At 39.4% G+C, this 20,459-nt stretch overlaps 1 protein-coding gene across 2 annotated transcripts in view; it reads right to left on the minus strand.

Moving 5' to 3' along the window:
* Nucleotides 1–20,459, minus strand: part of MMP2 (matrix metallopeptidase 2 (gelatinase A, 72kDa gelatinase, 72kDa type IV collagenase)) — a 36,020-nt gene that overhangs the window by 7,056 nt on the left and 8,505 nt on the right. The window contains exons 4-10 of one of the 2 annotated variants that reach the window (XM_009706960.1): nt 19,803–19,931; nt 18,012–18,185; nt 11,981–12,154; nt 9,819–9,992; nt 8,505–8,660; nt 6,553–6,706; nt 891–1,027 (exon numbers count right to left, since the gene is read on the minus strand). In XM_009706960.1, coding sequence (XP_009705262.1) covers nt 891–1,027; nt 6,553–6,706; nt 8,505–8,660; nt 9,819–9,992; nt 11,981–12,154; nt 18,012–18,185; nt 19,803–19,931 — 1,098 coding nt within the window. The remainder of the gene's footprint in view (nt 1–890; nt 1,028–6,552; nt 6,707–8,504; nt 8,661–9,818; nt 9,993–11,980; nt 12,155–18,011; nt 18,186–19,802; nt 19,932–20,459) is intronic. The other variant, XM_009706961.1, reaches the window with a different exon arrangement.

Below are 20,459 nucleotides of genomic sequence, written 5' to 3' on the forward strand. Positions count from 1 at the left end.
AGTTTAGACATAATAGGATTATATATAGTATATGCAATATTTAAAGTGTTTTGGCTTGCCTGAAATAAAACTTTTTTGAAGCTTCCCCCCCACCCTGTAAGCAAGTGGCCTTTGAGACATGTGGAATAGATTATCATCACTTTTTTCCCTCCTGTACAGAGAATGTACAGCAGCATTGACCACATGGTTTTTACATGATTGGAGATGTTTAGTCATGTTTTTAGTAGATACTGGAGCCTAGTATTTGCTGGCTCAGTGTTTCATGTTGAAAACAGCCTTCCAGCTCCACTAATTTGGCCGGTAGAGCTGAACTATAGGCGTGACTGATGATGGAGAGAGTAGTGCTTCCTCTTACCCTCCTCTCCCGTGGAGGCAGCTAGCACGGCCACCTGTGTCCTCTGCCTGATGAGCCACCAAGGCAGATATTTGGAAGGCAGAGTGGAAGTCAGTCTTTGGCAAAAGAGGAGGAGACAAGGGAAGGCATGGGGGGGGGAAGATCTAAACTTCTCAAGCAACATATACAGAGACAATAGCTTAAAATGCGAGGGAACAGAAGAAAAACAGTAGTGCCTGATGCAACAGAGCTCCGACTCTTGTTGCTTTTTGTGTTAAATAATGACTCTTTAGTCTTAATGTTGATTGTATCTTTCTAGGTGCTTATAGCTCCCCTTTACTGTAATGGAAGCTGAATGCTGTTCAGAGTCTTTCAGATCCAACCTTTGTCCTCAAATCCTCAGCATGGGATGTTTGAGATCTGTCACCCATACCTTCTGGCTGTACTGGTTCTTAGGCAGGCCATTCTCTGGCCCAGTTAGAACCCAGAGGAAACGGAGCCTGAATGCAACATTTATGCAAATGGCTACTTGCATTTTAAAACTTAAAAACAATACCTGAAAAAAACACAGCCTTTTCATCCTGAGGGGCCTCGTAGACAGCATCAATTTTCTCTGGCAGATCAGGCCAGAATGTAGCAACAAGAAGAGGACCTGTGGGTTTTCCTCGGGGGTTTACAGTCCTCCACATGAATCTGAGCAGAACAGAAAATTGTACAAGATTTACAATGAACTAATTCACCAGCACATCTGTTTCTCATCATTTCTGGCAAAGGCCGTGTAAGCATGCATATACACACATGCGCGCACGCACACACACGTTAGCAGCAACACACACTTGTAACTGGTTTCCTACAGTGACTGTAAAGCCGAATCATTCATTTAGAAGCATGTTGCTAAAACACTTGCACACTAAGCTGCATGCTGGACTGCAGGTGAAATTGCTTGCACTGATTGCTTTGGAGCTCCTGTTGCTTTTTGCATCAGGGCAAAATGTACTATGTGCTTCGAGTATACAAATAAACTCATTTGCAAAGCATTTAAACTATTAGACCTCTCCTGCTGTTGTGTATGGAGCAGATGGATGAGCCTTTGACAAAAGCAGGGATTTGTATTCCGTGAATTGCTCTTGCAATTACTATTGTAGCGGCTAAAAGTTCAAATTTAATAACAGTACATCAAGCTGCTTGGAAGTGAGCTTGGCTGTAAAAGAAACTGCTAGCACTAAAGATGTTCATTAGACAAATGCAAAGGGTAATTTATTGGCTATTTTATGTATAAGTAGGATCATCATTTGATTTAAGCTTTAAAAAGCTGTAATTATCTTTAAATGGCAGAGATTTGTGCTGAGGGCATTTGGTATTAAAAAGGGCAGTGCTATTTCCTCCCCCATAGAATAAACAACTTGTTTTCCCAACAGAACAAAAGTTTTGCGGTGGTCATAAAATGAAAAATCAGCAGGCTGGTGGAATTGCTCTTGCACCAAACTATAGCTATTAAATTCTCAGGTCAAACAGCTTTTACCATCATTATGTCGCTGAAGCTCAAGGTGCTACCGGCATCTTGTTTTTCACAGAGTATAAGTAGCCATTACTCACACCTACCTGGAGTAATTATACCTTTGAGAAACCCGGTATCTGAAACTGAATTTTGGTTTTATCTAAAACTTAGAGGCGCAGTCCTGAATTCATTTAATGAATTGCTGTATTTTTATCAATGGAAGTTTGACTGCAAACAGAGCTAGCTAGGACAAGTAAAACATTTTGAAATGTGTTTGCAAGTATGATGAGTAGCTGCATACTGAATTATGATAATCCGTAGTGTTTGATATGAGGAAGAGTACAACTGGCAAGTGCATTGTTTTTTGTCTCTTAATTAAAAATACATATTAATTTAACCTGACATATGGTACTAATAATTAAGACAGTAATGTTAACTTACTCTCATTTTGCATACATATATGTATTTTTAACATTTACAAAATTATCTCTGAGCATAACTCATCACAATTTTCATCTAAAAAAAGAGGCAAGGAAAAAGGCATTTAGCTAATTACTCTTGCACATGACAGTGTTAAAACACATATGAAATGCTGTAAAAGGTAACATTTGTTTCATACATCTCATTTTAGACAGAAAAGTAGATCCAATATGATATGAAATGGAAATCCTTATAACAAATCTTTCTAACACTGCATTCATAAAAGTAGTTCCTTTAAAAATCCGAGTTACAGAATTCTCAATCAAATTTGGACCTGATTTATGGCTGAGTCAGCACTAATAATTACTATCTGCATGAATTCCAAACTTTCCAGACCCAACGGAGACTTGAACACCGGGTTTTTATTAAAGCACACGTTTCGAGGGACTTGTTAAAATGGTGAGGTTTTCTTGTGGAAGGGGAAACTTTGTCAAAGCTGAATTTTCTTTTGTTTTTGGATTGAGTAGGAGGTATTTTTATTTCTCCCCATCTTATTGAGGAAATGATAAAATTAATTATTTGGCTTTCTCATTTCACTTTGGACATGTTAAAATGTTTTAACTCAGGTTAAATTTTAATATTATGTTTATAGACTGATTTAATATTTTGTTACAGTAGGTATTTTATGTTACATTGTAACATAATCCAAATTTGCCATTATTATTATTATTATTACATGCAGTTATGTAAAGGGACCAAATCAGTAGGTCTTTTTTAATGTCTTGGTGAACTTCAGAAGTTTGAATTTTTGTTCACTTTCAGAACAAAAACATTTGTGTAAATGCTGTAGTCAAGCACTCTGGTTGCTTGGAGGACTCTACACAGTGGAAAAGCTCAACTCTTCTCTATGGCCAATGGTACCTCCAGCAATTACCTTTTATTTCCTTGGTCTGAGGCGGGGAGGGAAAAATACTGTTTTGAAAGAATGAATCTGATCTGACCTCCGTTTACCCCTTTCTCCTATTTACTCCTTTTGCATGTGTAATCTAACAGTTGGATGCTATGGTCATTTTCATGAATCATAAAAGTCACACGCCACATGATAGACATTTGGGTTTTGAATTCCAAAAGTGAGTCATAATGCTGCTTGCCTGATACTTGGAAAGCTGCAAGACTGAGAGGCAAAGCCACTCCAGAGCAAAACAATTGAACAATTGTCTGGTTTTGCTGCATGTTAGATAAAGCGTGAGTCAGTTTGAACAGACTGTTTTGGTATTTGCATATTTCTTTGACCAACTGTATCTGAACGCGAAATACTGCTGTTTTGTTGGGATTATATAGAATACTGAATCGCTTTGCTGATATAGGATTAGATTTAAAATTGTTCCCTGCTGGATCAAGCCTTGCGTGATTACCAGTTTACAAAAGCAGAAGCAAGGTGGAGGTCTGGCTGAAAACCAAGGCCCACAAGTGAGCAAAAGAGGATCAGTGTGCTGTGAATACTGTGAACTTGAAAGGTTTTTTTACTGCTGTAAGAATATGTTTTTCCTTTTGAAGGCACTGAGCCGAGGTGAATACTTTAGCTCTTTGATGACTACGCTAGCAAAAGTGGGCACTGTTTTTGGCAAACTTGTTAGGCCAGGGTGGTGAGGCCAGCTCTGCAGCTTGTCGGTGGAGGGGTCCAGTGCTGGCTTTCTGCAAGGCTGATCTGTTGGTACTGTGGGGCCATTTCATGGCCAAAAAAGGGCTGTTTCTTGGATCACTGGATTATAAGGAATCTTAGCCTGCTGCTGATGGGGCCAAGAGGAATAGTACCAAAGGTAGCCCAGGTGTCCCCATGTACAGATGTGTTGAATGAAACCTTTTTGCCCCTAGCAGCTGTAATAGAAATGGGGAACATTATGTTTCTATGACCAGAAGTTTTAAATCCCATTTCTGCATTGCGAAAATACAAAGCCTGTGGTAAAGATTAAGTCAAACTTCAAACCCAAAGCACCATTATTCTCGGTATCACATAGATGGGCAGTAGAAGGAAATGCACTGAAGAAATTGCTGTATACCATAGCCTGCAAAATTACCCAGTTCACCATGATTTTTTGTTACGAAAAGCTGGTGAGTAGAGTTAAACCGTGCAGCATAGTAATAAATCCTTCGTATCTTCTAGCTGAAAATTTAAATCTGGAGGAGATGGCTGGACTTTACACCACCAGGAGATACAAATAACTATTAAATTGCTGTTTTGTGAGGGGGGACCTTGTTTGTTGATTCCTGCTTCCTTTTAAATGTCAGCTGACATCTGGCAGAGAGCAGTGCACAGATGAGTTGTAATACTCCCATCCGCTTCATGTGCTTGTATGTGTTCCTATATGACAGGAGACAGTGTTTGATTCAGGCACGCACAGTGAATGTGCATGGGCCCAGATCTTCAGTGGCTTTGGGAGAATGTTCAGGGTAACTGAGGATAAATGATTTCAAATTGGGCATTGATTTATGACAGGGAAGTCTCTCACCATGGTGCTGCCAAGTCCCGTCCTCCTTAGGAGATGGTCTTCATTGCTGAGCAACTGGGTAATACAGGCCCTGGCAAAGGCAGTGGGAGCTGCAGCTGTGCAACCACCTCATTGTTCCCAGGCATGTCTCTGCTCTTGCGTCAAAAATGCCTTTTGTGTCTCTTCTGGCGCGGAGGCCTTGCACACATGGAGCCTATCCCAGTCACCAGTGTCTTTGATGCGTTATTACAGCAGCCGCGAGTCACATAACACTGTTATTTAATGATTTTGGACTGAACCTGGATTAAACCACTCGGGGACAAGACTTTGCTCACAGATTTACATGGCTGTATCCTTATGAATGTGGGAAAGGAACCGATCCTCTTTGGACCAGTCCATCATAATGAAAGTTATGCTAAAATTGAAGATTTGCTAAAACGGTATCTCCATGGTGGAAGAGACATTTGAGATTACTGCCACTACTTTTAGATGAACTCCTTTTTTTGAGGAGTGTTTTTAGAAGTTGAGATTGGAAATTTTCCTGCAATCAGATTTGAAACTTTCCCCCTGAGTACAGACTATGTGAAATGAAATCAGGAAGGATAGTGCCTCCACAGCTCTACTCCACTGAAAATGATGGGATTTCCATTGCTGAATTACAATCCTTGTAGGTTTTGCTACAAAAGGCATCCGGAAATATTTTATAGGGAATGAATCCTTCTTTGGCAGGCAATAGACTGGCTAATGCACCTCTTCGATTGCTAATTCTGTGATTAACATTACAGATGGGTAAATCTCTAAAGATTTTGGGGATCATATCTGGTTTGCATAAGCATTTAGAAGTTTGGATGTGTCTCCCAACTACTTCACCCTTTTGAGTAACCCTCATGTGACTCCACAGAAACCAGCAGGGCTGACACCAGGGGTAATTTTTGCTCTCCGATCTGTAAAATTGGGTAGAACGTACCATGATAACAGGCTTTTTTGTGAGGTTTGTGGCATTTTCTTGTCCTGATTTTAGCTAGAGCTACCAGCAGTCTAGTCATCGTCATAGCATCTTAGCATGCACAATCCCAGTGTAGGGCAGAAATCAGAAATTAAAAGCCACCACAAAACTGCCTAAAATAATGACTGAAGTTGAAAATTCCAGACTCTCAAAGAAGTTTATGAGTAGCTCTAAGAAAAGGTTAATTTATGGCATAATCATCTCGTCTATCTCTAATTACAGACAATCTTTTGGACATGAAGGTGGTTGGGAGTAGTCAGCATGGGTTCTGATACCAACCTGATAACCTTCTGTGATGAAATGGCTGGCTTGGTAGATGAGGGGAGAGCGGCTCAGAAAGGTTTTTGACCCTGTTGCCAATAAGATTCTCATAGAAATGCTGTTGAAGTATGGGTGAGGTAAGCAGACAGTGAGGTAGACTGAAAATTGGCTGACTGGCTGGGCCTGGAGGGTGAAGTCAGTAGTATGAAGTCTAGCTGGAGGCCAGTAACTAGTGGTGTACCCCAGGTGTCGGAACTGGGTAGAAGACTGTTTAACATCTTCAGTAACGATCTGGATGATGGGGTAGAGTGCACCCTCAGACCACCGGTGTACACTTGTGGCAAAGAAGGCCCTATTATTTAACCATAAAACCAGAATTTGCCATATCTTTCCCTTAGGAGCCGATTAGGACACTTTGCTGTCTCTGAACACACAAAAGAAAGGGCAGAGATTGTGCCTGATAATAAATTTCTTGATTTTGATGAATAGGTCTAACAGATTCCTCCACTTGAGGCCCCATTGGTAAGCAATTTATCTCACTTACCTATCTTTGAAGAAAAACGTTTCCCCTCTAATTTGTGCGACTCCATCAAATACAATGTCGTGCTTGCAGAGCTCTGGAGTGACAGGTCCAAGGGTTGGACGTGGGCCTGGCCCTGGTCCTGGCCCTGGTCCAGGTTCGACATCAGTCGATACTTCTGTAATGGTGAACAGAGATATTCTGTTACACTGAAATACAGTGCTTGCACAGGTTGCACAGAGAGCATGAACTACCCTAATTTCTAGTAGGGGAATAATTTGGAGGCAGTACTTGAAGGAGAAAAAAACTTATAATAAAATCTTTTCAGAAGAAGGGTGCTCGAGTACAGCTGAGAAGGCCTTAGCTTCCAGTCCTGCCTTAATCTGCTATGTGGCCTCATTCAAGACACTGTGCCTGTGTGAGTGTCTATCCATGTTGAGCTGCCTGTTTAACTTGAAAGATGTTCAGAAGTGACTATACCGGGTTCAAATGTTAACATTACAATTTTTATTTTACTGGCTTCTGAAAAGAAGAGAAATGCATTTCAGAGTCCTTCTATTCAGAATTATCCGCAGCTCCGCAGAGGGAGATGTTAAACTGGATTTCTGTTCTTTCTAGAAGTACCAATATTTTGCAAGTTACAAAGATGCATTTTGAGCCATTTGTATGATCTTTCTGCCCTCATCAATAATCAAAATGGGCTCTTCAGAACATGCACTTTGCCACCTGGCTTATTTTATTTTATTTTTTATTATTTGGCTGCTGCTATATTGCCTTATGAGAAATTTGACTTTTTCCTTAGACATCAGGTTGATTTACTGTATGAAACAAAGTGGAGTGTAGCTGATTTGAGATAATAATAATGGAAGAAAACAAAGGGGTTTTTGAATACTTGTTTTATATAGAAAGTAGTTTGTAAAGGGTTGTATCAGTTATAAAGAGGCAAGAAAGATAGTTTTGTCTCAGGTTTGGAAGTGTGCCTTGAGAGAACTGGGTTAAATTCTGAACTCTATCAAAGATACACTGTGTGAGCTTAGAAAATTCGTTTAACCTTGCCCATGTCTCAATTCCCAGTCTTAATTAAAGCAGCTAAGAACAAGGGAAAAATGAAGATTCAAATCAGATTTTTGATAAAAAGGTGTCTCATGTGGTAATCATTTTGGTATATTCTTATTATAATTTCTAAGGTGTTGAATACTGTAGAATATAGTCACAATCAGGAAGATATCTCAGTAGAAAAGTGAAAAGCACAGAAAGAGAAATTGTATAGATTTTCTTCAACTGCTTAACTGACTGTGCCTCTACAAGGTAGAAAATGTATACATGGAAGCAACTTTAATCATAATACTACTTCTGCATTTTACTAAGATTATCATGGAGAAAATAATAAATTTTAAAGATGTACTGACATAAAAATATTTAAATCCACTTTTTCTCCAGGAGCTTGACAAATGCACTTACGTTAAAGTATCAGCTTCCACACATGCTCTCTGGAAATGTTATTGTGACAGTACAGCTTGAATTGTTGTGGGAAGGCAATGTGAACTGTTTCCAAGGCGGGACAGGAAACAACGGCCTTTCCCTCTTACAGGGAGTTGCAATCTGGGAAGTTCGGAGGGTTGTAGACAATAACACCCCAAGCCACCCACATCAGGTATTTCAGGCTAGAGAAAAGGATGGCATTTCATTGTCCCAGTAAAGGCATTAGAAACTTTCATCTGAAGGTTTGGTTATGGGGAGCTTTGGGGCTCCTGTTAGTTCAGTGAATTTAGTGACCCCTTGTCCTTAAAGTGTGATATTTGATTGAAGTAGGAGCCCTGGTAGTAACATGAAGAAAGCAGGGAGAGAGGAACAGAGGATCTTTCTGGTATTGGTGGTATTGTGCAGTATGTCATTTACTGCAAGTTCTGAGTCCCAAATTTCAACCTGTGCTGCATGCTTTTCTGATGAGTTCTGCTGATGTAGGAGGACTTTACCATATAGCTCCTGGATCCCTTTAATGTCATCCTGAGAAAGTCGAAAGTTCTTGGTGTAGGTGTAGATAGGGGCCATAAGAGCTCCTGGATCCTCAGAGTGCTCTAATCCCATAGCATGGCCAAATTCATGAGCAGCAACCAAGAAGAGACTGTATCCTAAATAACACACCAAGGTAGTATTAGCTGCTTGCATCTCAATAGAAGTGTACCATGCAGGTTATTTGTAATCTTATAATTTTATTTTCCTTGCTACCCATCAAAAATTTCCCAATAATAAGTATCGTAATTAATATTTACAGCCTCCAATGGTGAATGTCATACATATCGCCAGAAAGGAGATTTCATTAGAGAGATTCTAAAACCTCTTCTGTAGCTGATATTTGCCGCTGTCTCACATGCAAGTGACATTCACCAGAGTCTTAATACTTCTGTGAAAAAAGGCAGCGTAGCAAATAAAATCAGACATTTATTTTAAGCACAGAATTAAACTTGCAATCTAGATCTCAAATCTTACTTTTCGTCATGAAATGGCATGCAAGTGATAAACAGATCTGTATATGTATGTGTCTGTGAACAGAGCCTGAATCAGTACTGTTGTACCAAATATTGTTAAGTTAAAAAAAATCTTTCATTGTAGGATGACATTTTATCAATTATGCCCAAACACTCTCTGAAATTTGGCAGTTATTTCCCTCCTAAAAGAAAAACCTGAATCTAGCATTTGTTTGTAAATGTGTAAAAAGCCTTTTGTTATGTTTTACCTGTTTTACAAATAAGGACAAAAGATTAACTAAAATAATTTTAAATACTGATATTCACCATACAAACTTTATACTGTCTCTCTTATTTTCTAAACATGTTTTTCATCTTCGGCAATATCAGTCACAAATGTATTAATTTTTCACATTTAGCATTTGTTCCTAATTTGGCCAATATCAGAGTATTATTGTTACACACTAGTGAAAAACTATAGTACTTGTGGCTTTTACCCTCGGAAGGAAAAACTGATGATGAGAAAAACATTTGTTTATTTATTTATTAAATGTTTTTTCCTTTTTATGTTTTGGAAAGATACTTCATCATTATAATTTTAGAAAACCTGAATGTTTCAGGCAGATGAGCTCTGGAACTGGCTCTTTAACGATAGTCTGACATTCAAATGTAGGGGTTTTGCTCAGATTTCGAGCTGGGGAGAAGTACTGTAACCTAACCAGACAGGAGTAATAAGTATCAGAATGAAGTCATCATAAGTGTGATGTCATTGGCGTGGTCAATATGCTGTTATCGTTGTATTGCTCTGACAAACTGTGTTACCTTGATCTGGACAAAAGCCCCACTTGCGGTCATCATCGTAGCTACTGGTAGAAGCGCACCACAGCTTGCCATCATTGCGACCTGCGCTCGTACAGGACTCGTATTTATTCCCAAGGAAGATGAAAGGGAATACACAAGGGGCTCCCTCTGAATTTCCACCAACTGTTGACATGGCTGTGGGAAATGACAGAAAAACAGAGTGAGAAGGCAATCCCTTTTGTGAGATTAAGCTGATGCATCTTCTCCTAAACTACACATTAAAAACAAAAAGCAAGCGAAAAATCTGCAATCCTCTTACAAACATAAGGAGTGAGATTAAAAGTAATATTTGAAAATTGCCTGACACAGGAAAAAAAGGAAAAAGTCTAGGCATTGCCATTGCAATGAAGTTGCCAATAGTTTTGGTGGGAGTAGGAATGAGCCCCGGACTCAGGTTCACAGCTCTGAGAAAGCAGCAGTTAACACTGTTTTGTGGAAGGTGATTACATAGCAAGTATCTTTTGATGGTCTTTCCTGGTGGTGTTTTAAAGTGTCTCTCAGATAGGTCGAAGGTAGGTTTAGTGTCAGAGAGGTTAAAGGGCTATTGAGTATCCACCTGGTTAGTAGGTGTCCCACTGAAGAATAAACTTTCAGGTTAAAAAAAAAAAGGTCCAGAAGAGGAGTCATATCAAATAAACTGAGGAATTGTTTCATGCAAGCATATGATTTTAAACATTTTCTGAAGAAAAGCATATCAAACGTGGATGAGTGGGTGTTTGGTTTTTTTTTTTTAACCCAGTATTTTTGCAAAAACTTGTAAATTTTTCCCCTAAGTGTGTTCTCATCTATGAGGTATATGGTGGTAATATATAAGAAATAACATTTGTATATGCATGTACAAGTATTTTCTAGAGGGAAGAGAGTGTAAGTAAATTTAAAATCACAGTTTAATGTAGGTATCATAAAGCGAATACGAAATGAATATAAAACTACTTTAAATTTATTTACACCGCTACCTGGCAATTACAGTTCCTTTCCAATTATGGTCTATCTTCTGGGAAGGGACAGGCGAGCAACACAGAGGCAAAGCTGCTTGTGTCCCTAGTTATTTATTATGATTTATTTCTCATTCATTATTATTAATTAAGAGGCCAGAAATTTAAAGAAAAAAAGGGAAAAAAAAGAAATCACCGCTGCCTCAATAACCTTTTATGCTGAAAAAAAGCTTAAACGAAGTGTATTTCTTGGTGCCAGTGATAGAGACTGTGTTACCTAGGACTTTGGCTATATTGATTCTAGATATAGTGGCTCTTTTGTTTGTTGTCCTTTGGATTTTTCTCTTCCTAACTGTGTAGCAAGTTATAATGAATTTGATCCTTTATTTTGTTTTTTTGTTTTTTTAAACATCTGTAAGGTAAAATTGAAGGGTTATACCTGGTTATCAAAAGTAGCAGGAAGCCAAATACCAACACATCAAATCCCTCTTGCAATCAGTTAAGCCATTTTCAGAAGACTTGAAAATCAGGATGCGTGTAGGTTTGCATGTAGCGTCAGGGGGCTACAGGGTGAACGTAGCTTCCTCTGGCCTCTGCTAAAAGCCTGAGGTTTTTAGAACTGCCATAGCTAACTTATACGGTCTAAATACTTATCGCTCTAGTCTCTATCCTAAAATTGAACACCTGCCAAGCTATACAAGGCTATAAATTAATTTTTGTTCCTTTATGGAATGAAACTCAAGTTAAAAACTACAAAAAAATGTGAAGAAAGCAGAAATCTATTTTCCTGGCTAAACCGTTTCACTTAGTTCTTTTGAATTTCTGAAAAGATCTATTAACACAAGCTTAACATACTAAACAGGATTTCTTTTTTTCAAGTGTAAATGGTAAGTATTAAGCTAACCTATTATTCCTGCTTTCTTCCATCACATGAGACTTCTGTTCCAGGGCCATTAACAAATTGTAATCCTGCAGTGGTAGACATTTAGTCCTATGGTTCAATGACATTTGTGTATCCCTGAAAAACTTGTGCTATGGCATACCATATTGTGTACATAGATCGCTCCTGTTCTAGTTACCTTGGCCACCTGGGCTGAAATTGTGTCTAACTCATCAACTTTTGTGTGCTCTGGTGAAGGTGTAAAACAATGACAAATTAGACTGTTACGCAAGGAACGTTCCTCGTACCGGTCTCTGGACAGAATCCATATTTCTTATCTCTGTCGTAGTCTTCAGTGGTTCCACACCACCGGTATCCATCTGTCCTGCCTTCTGTGGTGCACTGGTCATAGGATTGGCCTTGAAATTTAAAGGGAAATTTACATGGCTGCCCGTCACCGTTGCCGCCCATTGTAAAAAGTGCTGTAGGGAGAACAAAAGAGAAAAATGTCAATATGCAATGCTCAATCTCAACGAGGAATCACAGTGTGCCAATGGTAACGTGCAAAGGTCTTGACAGAGATTAGACTGCCATCGTGCATGATGCAGTTCACACTTATAACCTCTGTTTTACACCACCAATGAAATGCTTTGGCAAGCTAGACAAGGGCTGTTACAATCTCACAAATGTGTAAAAGGAATGACTGATTGATCTTTATAAATTATCTGAGGATGAAGACAATTCTAACAAGCTCTTTGACTGTGGTCTGAATTGTGTATATCCTTTATAGCCTGCCTCATAACATAAAATTAATATCCCTTCTTGAAACAACATTTAGAGGATTCTGAGAAAGTCACTCATGTTCCTTAGTGCTCTGCCAATTCATTTACCTTGCATCAAAAATGTTAGCTAGAATGGCAAACTTTATACAGAGCCATGGACAAGCCAGATCTGTTTTTCCTACCGGCCATCTGCAAACATTTTCAGTTTCTTTAAGATGCTGACATATCATAGAGTTAAGGTCAGGTAACAACCTGTAGGCTTTTCCTCTAGGCTTTGCTTCTCATTTCTGAGAATCCCCACAGCTGGGCTCAGGCACTTAATATATAAGCAAGACAGCACAAACATGACTTCAACAAAGCTGATCACTGGAGGCTTCTCCTGTCTTTTGCTTCGTTAGTGTTCCTGCGGGTTGTGTATTGGTCTTCTAGGAGCTGTTTGTTGTCCATCCACATACACAAACAAGGCCCCATGGCTCAACCCTGAGAACCAGAAATCTCTTATCCTGGCCCAAGGAGTACAGATTAAACTGAGTCAAGAGTTCTGGGATCTGTTTTAGGATTTTGGTAAACTTTCTGGAATATCTAGAGGAAGACAGATAAAATCTCTCATACTGATATTTAAAAAATGTATGTCTAAATTGAATGACATGAAAACACAGGTGGCTTGGACCATTTGATGTCTTGTGAATCTGACTGTGCCTTCTCTTGGCTGCTCTGTCCGTGGGAATCTCAATGGTAGGACAGTGTCTGTGAGTGCCACGTGCTGGTGAGAGGAAACCATCAGGGCAGCAAACTAGGCAAGGCCTTGCGCTGAACAGAGACAAAAAATCCTTCATGCAGCCATGCGTTAATTCCCCTTGAGGTTTAAGATCAGCATCTTACAATGAAACATGTCTGTTTGAATTCCCAGTGTAAAGTATACATGATTTGGCCTTTTTTCAGGTGTACAATGGGACACCTTTCTTTCTCTCGTTCCTCAGGTTTAAAGCTACAGCAAAAACCCAGGGGTGTGTGTGGGGGAAGGCTTGGCAGGTTATTTCTAACTTTGCTGTTGTCATTTTTGATGACCAAAAAGCCGTTATAGCCTCATTGTCATTGTGTAGGATTTGAGGGGTTTTGCATTTGCTTAGTCTGATACATCGACTGGAAGAGACACTGTTTGTGAGCATGTTTCACTTTTTACAGTAGTAATAAATAAAAACCTGAGACCTTTTTCTGGCTGAAGGGTGACTGGGAATGGTTCTGACAATGGGGTACTGTGGCACAGATGATTCATTTTGCCTTTTCCACTTAAATCAGTAATTGGCCACAGTATCACAAGCATGAACCAGTAAGTTACTGAAGTAAGTTCCAGTCCCACTAAGGAGAGGACTTGGAGCTTTGCAGACCTGGCTCACATGGCGAGTTTGCTCAACTTCTGATCTGGCCGAGCTCCCACCTGTGTCCTTCTGCATCCTGGCCATGGAAGCAGCCACACAGAGGTCCTACCTCTAGGCAAAAGACAACTGCAATATACACTGTGCCTCCCCAAAAGAGCAAGCTGCAAATGTGTGTATTTGTCTCAGATGCTGTAATAAGTTAGGAAACGTGCATTAACTAGGACTGTGGCTATTGTAATTGGAGAAAGAGTTTATTTTTTTATAAAGAATGATACATTTGGAAGGCAAAATTAAACTGAGTTGTTTAGATGACTCATTTACCACATGAGCTGCTTCCAGCTCTAGATCTGGCAAACTCTGTATTTTAATAGCTTTTTTTTATTGGTTTAAATGTGGCTGAGTTGCAAAAACCTTATGGAAAGTCAGTCTCTTACTGCTTTGTGTGGAGTCTTTCTGAGTCACAGTCAAAATGCAGTTTTTCATTTTGCTTGAGGTAACATCATGTGATGGTAACAACAACGGTTTATTAAGTTTTCAAGTCCTCCCCCTCCCTCAGCTTAACTGGAAAATTCTTTGCTTTAATGTAAATGAAAGTTAAAGACAGACTAGGTTAGTTTCCTCCAAGACAAAACAAAATCTTTATTTACTTGTAAGGGGATCTTAAAGGGTCTGACTCTTGTTCTGCACCACGGTAAGTTCAGCAGTTTAAAAACCAATGAAGCTATGCTGATGTGAGAGCAGATTCAGACTGGACATTACTAATCTGTGAGCTGCACTGCACTGTTAGCTCTTCCCAGAAAAATCAGCCAGTTGTGATCTAAGGAAACATCAGGCTGGAAGGCTGCTGAAAACCCTGTGGCGCAGACCCACGGTGGAGGTAACTGCAGCTTCATCTGGGGTCTGCCTGGGAGAGCAGTCGAGCAGCAGCCTACAAGAACTGTGAGCAGCGTGAGGGAGGCACAGGCAGAGTGCAGATCTCAGTAATGGTAGGTATCGGAGGACCAAAGTTAGGACCCTAAATTCCCTGTAGTGTCAGTGGAGTTTGGTAAAGAGAGGGACTCAAGATCCCTTGATCCCGTATGGCAAAGGAGAGGTTCAGCACACCTGCGTAAGATTTGTGTAGTAGGTAGATAACTTTCTGCTTTCCCTTCTTCTGCTTTGACAAATGATAGTTGAATCAGTCTATAAAATCAGGCTACAGATCTGGGATTCAATTTAGAAAAGCCTGGTGCAGTAGCTGCAGCTTTAAAAATGTTTCCAAATATGCAGTGTGGTTCTATAATGAGAATAGAAACTTCACTGAATTAAACAGGAGAGAAACAAAAACTGACAACTAGGAATATTGCCCCCAACACAAATTCTATGATGTAAATCCTCCCCTATCTGAAATTATTAGCCTGGTTTTAGCGAATGGTGTCTTGGAATAATGAGTGAACAATGCCGCTCTGAATTTAATAAGAAACATATGTGCGTAACTGTTCAAGGATCTTGCGAAACAATTACATCAGAAACAAAAGGCTGAAACCCTTCTGTTCCATGTCAGAAACCTTGACATGGGCATTTCCAGGAACATCAACTTCCAGAACCAATTCTCCCTGAGAGTGTTTCAGTGCTTACAGTTTTGGTCTTGCATGACACTGGGATTTTACAAAGGTATCAGTCAGGGCCTGTGGATCTCAGATTGTCCAGCTACCTATAATGTGGGCTTCGTTCTGACTAGATCTGAGCATTTGGAGTATTCTAAAGAAATAAGCCAAATTATCCTCTTTTCCAGCTGGAAGGATTAACCTGAGGGAGAGGAGATTTGGGGAAAGGTGTGGAATGAAGGAGATGGTAAAGGTTTTAGGAAAAAAATGATTGTGTGGGTATGTCCGTGTGCACACATATAATCTCCTGAAATAAATGTTAGGCTAGAGAAGCTAGTTCTGAAAGTCACGTAACTAATGAAAACTTTTTTTTTAAATTAACTGAAGTCTGTTAAAAGTTCACTCTCCTGCTTGTTCATCCCCTATAGTTACATAAATAGCTGTCACCATGGTAGATCCCAGCTCTGGATGTGATCTATGACAGGCAATTAGTGTTTTGGAAATTGAAGAATATTTTTTTAATCACATTAGGACTAGAAGACTGATACGTTCTACAACAGATTATCTTTGCAAACCATTAGCATCCTGATGCAGAAAATTTGTAATCTCATATTGGAAACCGTATGGTCTTGCAAATGAACTTGAGAAATCCCCAAAGTTTATCAAGCAGGAATCCATTTAATGTTTGGCTACAACAGGATATCAGTGAAGTTTTGAAGACAGAGTATCTGAACCTTCTCTGCATACACATATCTGTGATCTTTTGAAAAATTATGGGTACTTAACTGACACATACATATTAGAGCACATACATGTGTTTTTACAGTACTCGTTCAGGCTTGCCTGGGACATGTTGGGCTGTGCCTTGTGCATTCTTGGTCTGGCAAATCCCTGAACATGTCTTGTTTTCTTAGCTTTGCATCTTAAGCATCACTGATTTTCTCTCCGCAATCTGCATTCTCTTTCCTTGTACTAACTGCATGTAGCCATAATATTATAAATAAGTTTAGTACTATTGTTCCAAGCAGGATTATCATGAGTCCAACAGAAGCTCCATTGTTTTCTGTTTCGTTCTCTTTCATAACTGTCTTATATTTTCTTATGGCACGGCCAGTAGCAGGCAGGAGTTTTAGTGACCCTGTGGATCTATTGCTCAGGATGTAAGGTAACAAGGGTGATGAAACACTCCCTGCTGTCAAAAGCTTGTAGCAATCAGTTATGTACAACAGGGAGAAAAGTGACTGTGGGAAACCGCAGTACCGGGAATGTCTGTGAAGATAGCTGCCAGCACTGGAGCTGGCAAACAGGAGATGGAACAAGTGGCTGAAAGCTCCTTACCTGCTCTACTATTCTCACTGCTAATAAATTAGCACAGTAGGCTACAGCCAATTATACGTAATTTCTTTTCTAAAGATTTCCTGCTGTGTGATATACAGGAGATCAAATTGACAATCATATAATACTAAATTGTCTAAAAACTTATATCCAGTAGACTCATCAAGATTTTCAAGCATATAAATACGTGTTCCCTATGTTTAACAGGAAGCATGTTGTTATAATTTCATTTGAAAGATCATAATCATATTGTGTGTATTTTTTAAAAGTTATGGCTACATCAAACCATTATACACATTGTCTAAACTGTAAATGAGCATTTCTGAATATGAAATAAATTGCTTGTGAAACAGAGGATTCTGTTCATATTCCAAAAAGTTAGAAACTAAGTATGATCTTAGCTTTCCTAGGCCCTCTTAACAGTTTTGTACAGATACTGATACAGAGTTACGATTTCTGAGATACAGTGTCATTCCTGTATGTAAGGTGAGCTGTTGGCACTGCCCCATAAGAGTCCTAAGACCTGCGTTAAAAATAAAAACCTAAATTCTCAAAATGTGAGTGCTCTCCTGACTGGCAGTTTGCAATGTACCAACATATAGATAACTTTGTACCAGCATAGATACTCACTTGAAAGTCAATCATTTTTATTTTGAAAAGCAGCATGAGGTCATTTAAAGGGTGATTTGTGACAATAATAGTGTCACATTGCACTGAAAGGGCTCCTAGGCTCAGAGGACCTGGGCCACCAGTTGGTAAGGTTGGTATACAAAGTTATAAAGGTTTGGCTTAATGGGTTTCATCCTTAACTGCTAGTTTTTGTCAGTTACAGCTCTCGAAGGAGATGCAATTGCATTTGTTTGTGGAATGGCCTACAATTTAGGGAGAGATTTCTGTCATTTAGTGTGCGCCATCTCCATATTTGGCCCTATCCTTACTCTAAAAGGTGGTTGTTTTTCCTGGATTGTGAAACTCAACTTGTAGTGTCTTTGATGTATATGTGGGGCCAACGCTGCTTCAGACATGTCTTCAATATATCCTTGTTTATAGAGAAAGGCCTTGGCCTGGGTCAACATCAGTTACAAACTCTCCTACACCAAGGGAGTTTTGTCTGCTTAGATACTGAGGAGATATTAAAGAGCAATAAATCTAAATCTGCCAGAAAGGAAATGGGAAATGTAGAAGGAGAAGTGGACGGGCAAATAAGTAGGGAACAGTCTACCAGGAAAAAAACAGTAGAAACAATGATCTACTTACACTCGTGGGGACAAAAGCCGTATTTGCCATCTGCATCAAAGTCTTTGGTTGTGGAACACCAGAGGAATCCATCGCTGCGTCCTGCGTCTGTGCAGCTGTTGTATTCCTTGCCATTGAACCAGAAGGGAAATTTGCAGTATTCACCATCTGCATTTCCATACTTCACTCTAACCACTATAAAGAGAACAAATGCAGTGGTGAAATTAGCCACCAACTGATTAAAAAATACAGTTTCTGGACAACTTCTTTTCCTAGAGGATACTGATATAGAAATGCAGTCTGAATTTCCAGTTTGAAATTCAATATGCTGCTGGTCTCTCTATTGGCAAGATGATCATAGCTGAAATAATAACTGGTAATTTTGAAAGAATTACATGGATATTACTCATGGTGAAGTGTTAGAATGAACAGTCCTTAAAATCAGCCCAGAAAAATATATATGTTGTTGTTACTATGGCAAGGAGAACTTATAAACATGCTGTTAATGTATTTAGTAATTTAGTTTCTTTGGTAATATAGTCTAAAATGTTCAGTATAATTTGAAAGGTTCCAGGCAGCAGTTGAGCATGAGCTGAACATGCCTTGTGCCTCATAAACCACTTCGGTATTTCCAGTTTGACTCGAATGAGATCTGCTGTGGCACTGCGGGATAGGGTGGTAACGCAGACACACCCAGACCCTGGGTTTTATTTCAGTCTGTCACATGTAGCCTTAGCACTACAGTATTGGTGCTGTAATATATGTTAATGTATAGATAAGTCACATATCCATAGTATTTCTTTTAATGGCAGTAATTAACCGGATGCTTCTACAGTGTTTCCGTTAATATGGAAAACACTTTCCTCCTGTTCGTTGTTAGTCTGAGGCAGGGATCCAGTCCAGTTAGTACAGCTACCTGTCAGTGCTTCTGCTAAAGTTAAAAGTAAGCCAAACGGAAGAAAGTTGGCTATTTTGGTATTAAAGTTCAATTATTTTTTCAATGGGAGGACAGCTGAGAAAACTAGAATTTTAAATGAAAGGCAAACATGAGTTTGCATTCTTATTCTAATTTTCCAAATTATTTTAGGGTAGAAGAATTATAATTAGTACTATATGATTGCGGCAAAGTTGAAACAGAAGAAGGAGGTTCCAAACTACTAATACTTGGTCTTGTTTGTCTAGTTCAGGTGCTATTATCTGAATTTCAGCTGTTTTCTTCTAAAGGGTAGGGCAAACTGCCTGTTAAAGATTCTTGGAGATGTTCTTAATCCACTGTTTGATGTCAATTTTGTTTTGGTCATCAGTATGAGGGATTTATATTCCATTTGTTTTTGACAGATACCATGAGTATATAAAAACTTATTCAGATGGATGGTTCCATTTTTAACAACTGGAGCCACAGCTTGAGTCATCTAAAGAAGGGCATGTCAGCAGAAGAGCACTGGCCTGTCTGCCTCTTACAAGTGAACTTACAGGTGTTGTAGTTTGAGTCACTGAGAACAGAAGCGTTCAAAATTGTAGTCGTGGCTTTGTACTCTTCCCACAATTCAGGAAGGTTGTGCAGCATCAGGCCTGTTATTAATTCAGTTTTTCAAGGGGCAAGAGTAGAGGAGCAGAAAGGGAAATCCTAGGTAACATTTATTTAGGAATTACGTAAACATGTTGTAGGGAACAATTTAAATTGTATTAATTAATTTTCACCCCTACTATTTATTGATGTATCAGTGAAAACATTTAGCGTAGTGCCTGAAACAGCATTAAAGCATAGAAGCCAGCAGGCTGTATGTTCTGAAACATTAAAAAGTCTGGTACCTTGTCCCTCTCCAAGAGTCCACAGTTCATCATCATCAAAATGGGAGTCTCCTCCAATTCCTGGCCCCGGTGCAAAGGCATGAGCCAGGAGACCGTCTTTGCCATCAAATGGATAGCCATCACCATGTTCTGCAGGAGGAAGCAGACAAAAAAGAGCAGTTTCTAATGACCTCAACTCTGTCAGAGTCTATACATGAATGATGATTATCCCATGTACTTTCCCATCCAAGACAGCAGCAGAATACTCTAGTGCGTGAGTTTATTGGTATGGGCTGTGCTGGCAAGACTGAACCAGAAGTGAAGCAGCCAGCTCTTACAAAGAACATTAAGTGTCAGTGCTGCAGTTGTCACAGCATGTTATTTTGTATCTCATAAGTATTGTGGAAAGGAATCAGAGTGAAGAACAGTGAAATGTACGTTAGATGTATGAGTGCATACACACTGCTGTTTCTCAATGGAGACTGGTAGGGAGCTGTAAAATCAACATTATAGGTGAGGAGTATTTTCAGATAACTCGTATCAGTCTCCAACGCAGAGATTGGAAAGTAAAGGCAGATTTCTTTTTGCAGGCTGCTCTTTCCTGCTGCACCTCAGACTGCTGTGCTCTTTTCTATATGCAGGATACTAACTACTTTCAGCAGGCAACCAGATTACATG

The sequence above is a fragment of the Cariama cristata genome, unplaced genomic scaffold, assembly GCF_000690535.1.
Source record: "Cariama cristata isolate BGI_N322 unplaced genomic scaffold, ASM69053v1 scaffold5699, whole genome shotgun sequence".
NCBI lineage: Eukaryota > Metazoa > Chordata > Aves > Cariamiformes > Cariamidae > Cariama > Cariama cristata.